General features: G+C 40.4%; 1 protein-coding gene and 1 long non-coding RNA gene across 2 annotated transcripts in view; one reads left to right on the top strand and one right to left on the bottom strand.

Annotated features, from left to right (window-relative positions):
• Positions 1-12,500, top strand: part of lck (LCK proto-oncogene, Src family tyrosine kinase) — a 50,597-nt gene that overhangs the window by 2,126 nt on the left and 35,971 nt on the right. Inside the window, exon 2 of the mRNA XM_063006769.1 lies at positions 11,464-11,567. Within this exon, the coding sequence (XP_062862839.1) occupies positions 11,469-11,567 (99 nt within the window). The 5' untranslated portion in view covers positions 11,464-11,468. The remainder of the gene's footprint in view (positions 1-11,463; positions 11,568-12,500) is intronic.
• Positions 1,412-3,187, bottom strand: LOC134324883 (uncharacterized). Its single transcript, XR_010014232.1, has 3 exons — positions 3,087-3,187; positions 1,832-1,911; positions 1,412-1,737 (listed from the first exon to the last, which is right to left on the bottom strand). It is a non-coding gene; the product is annotated as an uncharacterized LOC134324883 (long non-coding RNA).

Genomic DNA, 12,500 nt, shown 5'->3' with positions numbered 1-12,500 from the left:
CCTCCCTCCGGAAACTGGGTCACAGGGCAGTGTTCCAGCATGATAATGACCCCAAACACACCTCTAAGACGACCACTGCTTTATTGAAGAGGCTGAGGGTAAAGGTGATTGACTGGCCAAGCATGTCTCCAGACCTAAACCCAATAGAACATCTTTGGGGCATCCTCAAGCGGAAGGTGGAGGAGCGCAAAGTCTTGAATATCCGCCAGCTCCGAGATGTCGTCATGGAGGAGTGGAAAAGCATTCCAGTGGCAACCTGTGAAGCTCTGGTAAACTCCATGCCCAGGAGAGTTAAGGCAGTTCTGGGAAATAATGGTGGCCACACAAAATATTGACACTTCAGGAACTTTCACTAAGGGGTGTACTCACTTTTGTTGCCGGTGGTTTAGACATTAATGGCTGTATATTGAGTTATTTTGAGGGAAGAATAAATTTACACTGTTATATAAGCTGCACACAGACTACTTTTCATTGTGTCAAAGTGTCATTTTGTCAGTGTTGTCCCATGAAAAGATATACTTAAATATCTGCAGAAATGTGAGGGGTGTACTCACTTTTGTGATACACTGTATATATATATATATATATATATAAAATTAATATTATTAATATTATAATTACAATTACAGAATGATTATACATTTATATTTATTTTTATATTTGGTTGGATTGATGTACACAGTACTTTTATAGTATTTTTGAGTCTTTTTCCCAGGTCAGGGGTGGGTTATATATATATATTTATTTAGTTAGTTAATTATTTCACTGTTATTTGAAAACGAAGGCACAGGGCGGTTGGGTTGTGCCGCGATGTACTGTACTATCCCACCACTGCTGTGACCAGGGTTCAAATCTCAGCGGTTCTGTCGGCCGGACGTCTGCACAGACACGACTGGCTGAAGTCCTGTGATGAACTGACGCCCCATCCGGAGTGTTACTGTTCCTGTCTTGCGTCTAGTGTTTCTCAGTGTAACCTGTCCCACTGCGGCCCTGACCAGGATAAAGCGGTTGATAAAATTGATTTAATTTTTGATTGATATAATTGTTACGCAGTTGGACTGGAGTTTATAACCTGTGTAGTTTTCTTACCTAACTAACACCGTTTTTAGTAGTTTTAAGGAAATCTGGAGCATTTCCTGTCCTCACTTTTACAGGAAATAAGAACAAAAACACAAACATTATACAACCAAAACCCCACAAACGTTATACAGTCTCATAACAAACTGTTCAGGGTTAAAAAATAATAAGAAATGTATTGTAGGTGTCCAAACTGGTTGGTAATTAAAAGAAAATAATTATATATATAAAAAATTAAATATAGAACATAACAAATAAAATAACACCATAATTAAAAACTTGTTTTAAATTTATTTCTTTGTTGTTTGGTTAATAAATAAAAGGATGAAACACCAACAATTAAACAAACAAGAAATAAAAATAAAGTAAAATGAAGAACCGGGCGCGTGAGTGAATGGGTGAGTGAGTGAATGGGTGAGTGAGTGAATGGGTGAGTGAGTGAATGGGTGAGTGAATGGGTGAGTGAGTGAATGGGTGAGTGAGTGAATGGGTGAGTGAATGGGTGAGTGAGTGAATGGGTGAGTGAGTGAATGGGTGAGTGAGTGAATGGGTGAATTGATAAATGTGTATGAACCCATGTGATGAATTGCCGCTCCGTCAGATTTCGTTCTTGATTGATGTAGCATCATTAAAAACAGCAGCTGGATTTTGGAAGTGTGTCTGTGGGGATTTAATCATGTTAGTGAGGCTGAATGTGGACGGTGCTTTTTATTTTCTAAATGTCAAACCATCATGTCAGCGCTAACAGTCTCACCAGATGTGACTGAGTCAGGGAGTCCGGAAACCTTCAGCATGTTCACACAGCTGTTTCACCCCTCACGCCACCCGACACAGCTACAAACAATATATATAAATAATAATAATCATCATTATAACTATTAAAATTAATTTTTATATTTAATAATAATAATATAAATAAATCACGTCATCAAAATAATGATGAATTAAACGATATTAAACAGTATCATCACAATAATTATTTATATTATAAATAATAATACAATTATTATTGGCACTCACTGCCCCCCTGAAGTGACATCAAGCCTCTGACTGCCACAGTCGAGCAAGTTTTACATGGTCGTAAAAAAAATAAGTAAGTAAATGGATTAGTGTGCGACTAGGTGAGTGTGTGAGTGAATGGATGAGAAAGTAAATAAATGTGTGAGAGTAAATGGATGAGAGAATGAATGTGTGAGTGAGTAAATGGGTGAGAGAGTGAATGGAATAATGGGAGAGTGAATGGATGAGAATGAATGGGTGAGTGAGTGAACGTGTAAGTAAGTGAATGGATGAGAGGGTGAGTGAGTAAATGGGTGAGGTGAGTGAGTAATTGAATGTGTGTGTGTGTGTGTGTGTGTGTGTGAATGGGTGTGAGTGAATGAACGGGTGACAGAGTAAATGAATGGATGAGAGAGTGAATTAATGAGTGAGAGAGTGAATGAATAGGTGAGTGTGAATGAATGGGTGAAAGAGTGAATAAATAGGTGAGAGTGTAAATGAATGGGTGAGAGAGTGAATGAATGAGTGAGAGAGTAAATGGGTGAGTGAGTGAGTGGGTATGAGTTAATGGGTGAGTGAATGGTTGAATGAGTAAATGGGTGAGACAGTGAACAAGTGAAAGAGTAAATGGGTGAGTGAGAGAGTGAATAGATGGGAGTGTGAATGGGTGACAGAGTAAATCAATGAGTAAATGAATGGGTGAATCTGTGAGAGAGAGTGAATGAGTGAATGGGTGAGTGAACGGATGAGTGAGTGAATGGGTGAGAGAGTGAATGGGTGAGGTGAGTGAACCGGTAAGTGAATAAGAGACTAAGTGAATAGGTTAGTTTGAGATTGAGAGAGTGTGTGAGTGAATGGGTGAGAGAGTTATAGAATGAGGGAGTGGATGAATGGGTGAATGTGTGGCAAAAGTAAGTGGACACCTGAGCATGAGCTTGTTTGACATTTGAATCCAAAACTACAGCCACAGCGGGAACAAGACCGGCCCTTCCCCATACTGGCATACGGACCTTTCACCTTCTACTGGAAGACGTCGACTGAATAATTCGGGTGGGTGTCCACATACTTTTGGTCGCATCTCACCCACCAATAAGCCACCAGATTGGAAAATGAAGATCTGTAAAAATCCAGAAAGAACAGGCGTCCCTATTATTTGTCCCTATTATTTTTGGAATACACAACATATAAAGTGAAAGGCTCGGGGGGCAGGCAGTGTGGGTGTCGTACCACTTCAGGGTCATGGACGTCTAGGTTTGATCCTCACGTCCGGTTCTCCCTCTGCTTTTTGTTTGAGGCGTATTTATAAGCAGGATGTGCAAACCCTAAAAAAGAGTTATTTATTCTTTTTTCGATAGCTGCTTCATTCTGGTCAGGGTTGCAGTGGGTCCTGGACAAACAAGGCACCAAGGATAAAGCTGTAGATATTACAAAGTCAGATCTCTACACACACACACGTCTATATTTGAAAGGGTTTTGAGATCTATAGTAGTTATAATAGATAAGCTGACACATTCACAGCTGTTTAGTTTGGCATGTTCTCCCCCATCACGATCAGGCCAGCTGTAGCCTAGTGGTTAAGGTACTGGACCAGTGATTAGAGGGTCACTGCTTGCTGTTGTTGGGCCCTTGTTGGGCCCTTGAGCAAGGCCCTTAACCCTCACTTGCTCAGACTGTATATGGATAATGGCGTCTGCTAAATGCTGAAAATGTAAATGCTTCATTCTGGTCAGGGTTGCAGTGGGTCCTGGACAAACAAGGCGTAAGGCAGGAGAACGCCAGGGATAAAGCTGTAAAGCTGTAATTCAGATATTACAAAGCCAGTTTCATATGTGTGTCCATACTTTGAAGACATTTCGAGATCTATAATAGTTTGGCATGTTCTCCCTCTGGGTGTCATCTGAAGAGGTACTTTGCTTTGTGCTCAGTATTTCCATACATACACAATCTGATCATGTGGACATGCAGAGCTAATTACTGACTCTGGGTGTGTTCAAATTGATTAAGTGCTTCCAAGTTTGTTGCAATAGTTTAGGGAAGGCTGTTTTCTGTATAATACATGGTTCGACAAGTCTGGTGTAGAGGAACTCCAGTGTACTGCACAATGCTCTGACCACAATCACACTGACCACCTTTTGAGATGAATTGGAACTGGTCTCGTCGTCCAGCATTAGCGCCTGACCTCACAAATGCTCACAGACGCATCTCACAGGAGTTAAGGCTTCGAGATGCAAAAATATTTTATGCTCAGGTGTCCACATACTTTTGGCAATATAGCATCTTTCTACAGTACATGAGAAGGTGCATTAAATGACCTACAGGTGGAATATGTGCACCTTCTCTTGAAAACACAAACAAACTAAAGGTAGAAATGATTCTAACCTTGGTTATTGTTCTCTACTTACGTGATAATGTGGAACTAAAGTTAGCAGCTTTGCTAGCTAGCACAATTTCTGGGTGTTTTTTATGACTGGTTGACTGTTGGGTGAATTCTTACACTAAAAATATATAAAAACAGAAAGTATAAAATCAATAAGACTCATTAATTTAAAAGCCATTAGCAGCTCTGCTTCAGAAAGCACTGTGGAAGCTACGCTAGCCTGGTAAGTAGGCTAATGATTTGGATTTAACACAGGCCAGAGATGTTTACAAGTCACAAAATATGAGTCCGAGTCACGAGTCAATATAATCTACACAAAACACACACACACACACACACATATATTAGGGCTGTCACACGATTTTTAATCAAGATTAATCGCAATTAATCGCTAACTAATAACTAAGCACAATTTGAACAGTTATGCACATTTTTTATTGCAAGAACATGTTTACCAATAAAAACATTCATAAAATTATGATAAAATTATTAAATGTTAATTATTTTTAGAAAGCCAGACAGTGTCTATATTGAGTTGTTAACAGCTCCCATCTTTCAGACAGTTATTTAAAATGAGTCTGTTCACATTATCTGTGTTATAAAGTGAGTGAGGATCTTTACCTGTTTATAACTCTGCCACTGAAAACAGGCGCTCATAATATGAACCATTTCCAGATGCAACACCAGTGGTGTAACCAGGAGCTCAGGGGCCCCAGTGCAAAAAAATGTTGGGCCCCTTAAACAAATTTTATATACTGATAGCTGATTAAAAATGAATTAAAAGTCACTCAGAAGTTACACTTCAACTCCAAATTCCTGCCTCTGGTATTTTTAATGCACAGTTTTAGTTATTTTAACTTTACTTAACAAAAATATTGTAATATAATAATAAGGCAAGGCAAGTTTATTTGTATAGCACCTTTCATACACAGTGGCAATTCAAAGTGCTTTACATAAAGAAAAAAATTAATTAAAAGCATTAAAACATTCCTGAGATCTAGAACCTCAGAAAGACTTCTTGCAAACATTTAGTTACAATTAAGACAACATGAAATTCAAACGAGAGATAAAAAATTAAGAACATGAAAAATTAAAAGAAAATATTGTAAAATATAACCTACAATTTGGGAAATATGAAATGAAAACAAGAGAGATAAGCAATTAAAACATGAAAACTAAAAGAAAATATAGTAAAATATACCCTACAGTTTAGAATGTACACTACTCTATAAAAAGAATTATTAAGAGCATGAAAAACTAAAAGAAATATGGTAAAAAGGACCTGGCGAGTGCAGCCAATGGGGGACAGTGAGGTGAGTGGTTGAGTTCATGTCTTGGAGGAACCCGCCCCCATGGGCCCCTGTGCAACACGTATAACGGCATGTTGACCCACATCGTCAACTATGTTAAAGCGTCTACAGTCCACTTCAATCCATTTAACAGCAGTGTTTGTAACGTTCCGTGTACAGTCCATGCGCTTTACATCCAAATTCCTCCGAAATACAGTCAGACTGAGTCTGAGCTCATTTAGCCTGTAACGTGTACCCGTGCGCTCATACTCCTGACGAGACAAATACGTGCTCTGACCAAAGATGATATGAAAGCGTCAATTAATAACTGTAATTTTATCTAGTGATGATTTCTCACGCTTTTTGAAAATGATTATTTAAAATACCCGATATTTCACAATGTGTAGAAGCAGCAGCTCGAGTCATTTGTAACTCACGACGCAAACTGGAGACAGACCCGTGTTATCATACAGTATAAACACAGTGTTACTGTGTTAAAGCAGCACAAATTACCACACACACACACATTAACGTGGCACAAACACAGCCCATTTTTTTTAATCATGATTAAAATTTTAACGCATTAATTAACGCAATTAACGACAGCCCTAATATACACATATAGACTACTGTACTATATATATATACAGTGTATCACAAAAGTGAGTACACCCCTCACATTTCTGCAAATATTTAAGTATATCTTTTCATGGGACAACACTATAGACATGCAACTTGGATATAACTTAGAGTAGTCCGTGTACAGCTTGTATAGCAGTGTAGATTAAATGTCTTCTGAAAATAACTCAACACACAGCCATTAATGTATAAATAGCTGGCAACATAAGTGAGTACACCCCACAGTGAACATGTCCAAATTGTGCCCAAAGTGTCAATATTTTGTGTGACCACCATTATTATCCAGCACTGCCTTAACCCTCCTGGGCATGGAATTCACCAGAGCTGCACAGGTTGCTACTGGAATCCTCTTCCACTCCTCCATGATGACATCACGGAGCTGGTGGATGTTAGACACCTTGAACTCCTCCACCTTCCACTTGAGGATGCGCCACAGGTGCTCAATTGGGTTTAGTCCATCACCTTTACCTTCAGCTTCCTCAGCAAGGCAGTTGTCATCTTGGAGGTTGTGTTTGGGGTCGTTATCCTGTTGGAAAACTGCCATGAGGCCCAGTTTTCGAAGGGAGGGGATCATGCTCTGTTTCAGAATGTCACAGTACATGTTGGAATTCATGTTTCCCTCAATGAACCGCAGCTCCCCAGTGCCAGCAACACTCATGCAGCCCAAGACCATGATGCTACCACCACCATGCTTGACTGTAGGCAAGATACAGTTGTCTTGGTACTTCTCACCAGGGCGCCGCCACACATGCTGGACACCATCTGAGCCAAACAAGTTTATCTTGGTCTTTTCAGACCACAGGGCATTCCAGTAATCCATGTTCTTGGACTGCTTGTCTTCAGCAAACTGTTTGCGGGCTTTCTTGTGCGTCAGCTTCCTTCTGGGATGACGACCATGCAGACCGAGTTGATGCAGTGTGCGGCGTATGGTCTGAGCACTGACAGGCTGACCTCCCACGTCTTCAACCTCTGCAGCAATGCTGGCAGCACTCATGTGTCTATTTTTTAAAGCCAACCTCTGGATATGACGCCGAACACGTGGACTCAACTTCTTTGGTCGACCCTGGCGGAGCCTGTTCCGAGTGGAACCTGTCCTGGAAAACCGCTGTATGACCTTGGCCACCATGCTGTAGCTCAGTTTCAGGGTGTTAGCAATCTTCTTATAGCCCAGGCCATCTTTGTGGAGAGCAACAATTCTATTTCTCACATCCTCAGAGAGTTCTTTGCCATGAGGTGCCATGTTGAATATCCAGTGGCCAGTATGAGAGAATTGTACCCAAAACACCAAATTTAACAGCCCTGCTCCCCATTTACACCTGGGACCTTGACACATGACACCAGGGAGGGACAACGACACATTTGGGCACAATTTGGACATGTTCACTGTGGGGTGTACTCACTTATGTTGCCAGCTATTTAGACATTAATGGCTGTGTGTTGAGTTATTTTCAGAAGACAGTAAATCTACACTGCTATACAAGCTGTACACTGACTACTCTAAGTTATATCCAAGTTTCATGTCTATAGTGTTGTCCCATGAAAAGATATAATGAAATATTTGCAGAAATGTGAGGGGTGTACTCACTTTTGTGATACACTGTATATATATATATATATATATATATAAATATATATATACACACACAAACTATATATACTGTATATTATACCATACCAAATACTATTCAAGTGAACTATGTGCGACTTTTATCCAAAGCAACTTACAGTACTGTGACAGTATACAGTCTGAGCAATTGAGGGTTAAGGGTCTTGCTCAAGGGCCCAACATTGGCACCCTGGAAGTAGTGGGGCTTGAACCAGTGATTACAAGTCCAGTATCTTAACCGTTAGACTACCACTGCCCTAAACATTCATGACACAACACTCCACATAATATATACCAACTATAAAAGGTAGAATCTCAGTAGAACACTGACGGGTGTCCACACAAACACAACCGGGCAAGTTTGAGGGAATGAAGGTCAGACACACCGCCTGTCGCATGAAGGAGGGGGGGGGGGGTCGTCACATAGAGATTACACAATACCACTCTGTGTAGGAAAGGAACACTGGCAGGTGATGAGAAGTGGCCTTAGACTGGACTGGTCTGAGGGGCGTTGCGATCCGGTTTTAGCCGATTGTGGATTTACAGTTGGGAGTTGGATATGACTAGACTGGGAGATTAAAATTGCTAAATATGCTATATTACTGAACAACATTCTCAGTCGAGCTGTTAGTGAGTAGCTTCCACATTTTGGAACGTCAGCATGACTCCGAAAGTCCCTGATCTAGGTCTCAGAGTTGTATTTTCATTTCGAAAAAAGATGAGAAAATACATCCGGAGATCCGGCGAGAGGAACACAAAGACCCGCTCATGTCAGTGTGGGAAAGCAAACATGAGGAAAGCAATAGCAGCGCCCCGGACTAACCGAACCTGATTTGCCGAATGCGCCTGTGGTATTTTTAGCCTCAATTTCCTGCTTTTTGTTTGGTTCAGCTTCTCGGTGATCATATAACATCAAGCTGAACAACCGTCAGTATGTTTAAAAGCCTCCAGACCTGCTGATGGGTGCAGAACCAAAAACATACATCAACATTATCAGTGGTATATACAATCTATGGCCAAAAGTATATGGACACCTGATGGTGAGCTTGCAAGACGCTCCATTCCAGAAGATTGTGAGAGACAGAAGTGTGTCTGTGGGAATTTATGCCCATTTACTGAGGCCAGGCACTCATATTGGTAGAGAAATACATGTTTATATACACACACGATCACATGTCTGAGCAAAAGTAATCACACCCTCTTAAAAATACATGCTTACACACAATCACTAGTCTGAGCAGAGGTATTTACACCCCTCTAAATACATGCTTGCATACACACGATTACTTATCTGAGAAAAAGTATTTACACCCCCACCAAATACACGTTTACATACGCAATCATCTGTATGAGCAGAAGTATTTACGCCCCTCTAAATACATACTTACACACAAACAATCACCTATCTGAGCAGAAGTATTTACGCCCCTCTAAATACATACTTACACACACACAATCACCTATCTGAGTAAACACATTTACACCCACACCAAATACATGCTTACACACATACACACACAATCATCTGCCTTAGTAAAGGTATTCACACCGCCACCAAATACATGCACACACACACACACACACACACACACACACACACACACAAAATCATCTGCCTTAGTAAAGGTATTCACACTGCCACCAAATACATGCACACACACACACACACACACACACACACACACACACACACAAAATCATCTGCCTTAGTAAAGGTATTCACACTGCCACCAAATACATGCACACACACACACACACAATCATCTATCTGAGCAGAAGTATTTACACCCCTCTAAATACATTTAACATTTTTGCCATTTAGCAGACGCCTTTATCCGAAGCAACTTACAGTACTGTGACAGTATACAGTCTGAGCAATTGAGGGTTAAGGGCCTTACTCAAGGGCCCAACAGTGACCACCTGGCATTGGTGGGGCTTGAACCAGCGGCCTTCTGATTACTTGTCCAGTACCTTAACCACTAGGCTACAACTTCCCATACATGCTTGCACACACACAATCACCTGCCTTAGTCAAAGTATTCACTCTCCTTCACCAAATACATTCTTGCACACACACACAATCACCTGTCTAAGTAAAAGTATTTACACCCCCACCTAATACATGCTTGCTTTTTAGTATCTTTAAGGGTCTTGTAGTCTAGTAGAAACTGTCCACAAAAGCAACATTCAAAGCCATTAAATAATTGAATCATATCAAAGAGTAGATTTGGAGGAGCTTGTATGATGTTCTTGTATGACTCTCCAGATCTGAGTCAATAAAATAGAAATAGTTCAAGGGTCTGAATATTTTTTATAGCAATTAAGAGCTTAAATTCAGAGCACTTGAGATTTCATAGGATCAAATATTTACCCCTGAATGACTTATGTTGGACTTAACTCAATAAGGGCGGCTCTCGCTCCAGCTCTGTGGAAACTTCTGCCTCTGACTGTTCTGTGAGCCTCACCCCTGTGCCCTTGGTCCTCAAATACTCTTCGGTTCAAAGGGGGCTGAGATTTCTCTGACCCGACACTAACTCTCTCACGATCTAACGTCCGATTCCATTGTGTAAACGGGGTAGGATTTACATATTCTGTCTAAATGAGGGTTTACGATGAGATCTGTGTTTAGGAGAAGAGAAGCTGCTCTCTGAGGCTACACCAGGCTCTGGAAACAACAGATAACACAGAGGTGGAACCCCTGTCCACAAAACCCATGTTGCCATACAGCACTACCAGCTGTACTGGGACACTGGGAAGCTAGTGGGTGGAGCTTTTGGCTATCAGTCGGAAGATTGTGGGTTCAAATCCAGGCTCTGCTATGCACCCTGTGCTCTGACCCCAGCTCCATTGTACTCAACATGTGTATATCTATATATGACAAAGGCAGTTGTGTCCTACTGGACTAGTGATTAGAAGGTTGCTAACCCCACCACTACCAAGTTGTCAATGTTGGGCCCCTGAGCAAGGCCCTTAACCCTCAATAGCTTAAACAGTATACTGTCACAGTACTGCAAGTTGCTTTGGATAAAACCGTCTGCTAAATGCCGAAAACGTAAATGTAAATGATAAGTAAACGCATCCTTCTTTGTGATGGTTGGCTGAACAGATGGGTCAGCATTCTCCACTGCATTTTGTCTCATGTCGCCTGTATCAGACTAGCCCCTGATAATGCAATCCATTTTGCCCCTCATTACATGCCCAAAGTAATGTAACTTGCGGGACTTAATGTGATTCTGTAGCTCCTTTTCTGTTCTGGCCATCTCGTACACTTGCTCAGTGGTGATCATCTTCCTTCATAAGATTTCACGCAATTTTCTGATCTACATGTTCTCAAAAGCTTTCTTCAGTGTCCAGCCTTCTCATCCAATAGATATAGGTTCCACTTAGTCATTTATCCATCTGTTCATTCATTCATTCATAAGTAGAAATGCCTCCTCGTTAATCCCACTTTAATGGCTTCATAATTTCGTTTGCAGAGACCATGGGGAACTGTTCCTCTTACGACTCGGACGACGGCTTCTCCTACCACCCTGATGATATCTGCGAGCACTGCAACTGTCCCATCGCTCCGGGAAACCAGGTGTGTGTTATAATACTGATGTTTTTATCGTAATCGGCTGGTTCAAATGATTATTATTATTACTAATATTATTATTACTATTAGAATCAATATTATTATTACTGTTGGTGTTATGTTTGTTTTTATATTATTAATTATACATCTATTATTACTATTAGTTTTATTATCATTATTAATCATTTATATTATTATAGTTATTATGATTTTTGTTTTTATACTATTATTACTATTACTACTATAATTACTGCGGTAACTTGAAACTGGACGTCAGTCGGTTCTGGGAGTGGTGTTGAGTTTTAAAGACGTTGAGTTCCGAGGTATTTTTTCCCATAAGGATGTTTGGGGAACCTGTTAATGCGTCCATGGTCCCGTGGAGCTGCAGATATTTTAGTCTCATGTAAAATAATGAGGTTGTTTTTGACACTTAAACACTGAAAATAACACAAATATAATATAAACACTGAAATACAATAAAAGCTGCACTTTAGTTTTACGTCTTTATTGTTTCCTGATGCTTCTTAATCGTGGAGATGTTTGATCTTGGAATACTGTATTCCCTTCACTACCGGCGCATTCACATGAGAAGCAGCAAAACTGCTGTGCCGCTATTTCCTAGCTTCACGTGACTTATTGTAGTAAAACATTGAGTGAGGAATGTGATTAGTGGAGGAACTTATGAGCAGTAATAATGAAAAGAAGTTTAGTGCTCTGTCTCCTTCTTTTACTACATTAAACCACGTTAAGCTTTATTTTCAACCAGAAGCGTTTTAGACTCTGGGAGAAGCTGATTCTGATTCTCACCATTTCTCAGAAGCTCGAGCTGTAACACAAGTTTAAAAGTGAAACAGGGAGGAGAATCCAGATAAACACAGATACATGTGGAGCTGTAACCCTGGATCTGACGCTTATTCCACACTAATGCAGATTCCGAGC

The sequence above is a fragment of the Trichomycterus rosablanca genome, chromosome 13 (genome assembly GCF_030014385.1).
Source record: "Trichomycterus rosablanca isolate fTriRos1 chromosome 13, fTriRos1.hap1, whole genome shotgun sequence".
In the NCBI taxonomy this organism is placed as follows: Eukaryota; Metazoa; Chordata; class Actinopteri; order Siluriformes; family Trichomycteridae; genus Trichomycterus; species Trichomycterus rosablanca.
The sequence above is the reverse complement of the archived record's forward strand: the minus strand, read 5'-3'. Positions and strand labels throughout refer to the sequence as shown.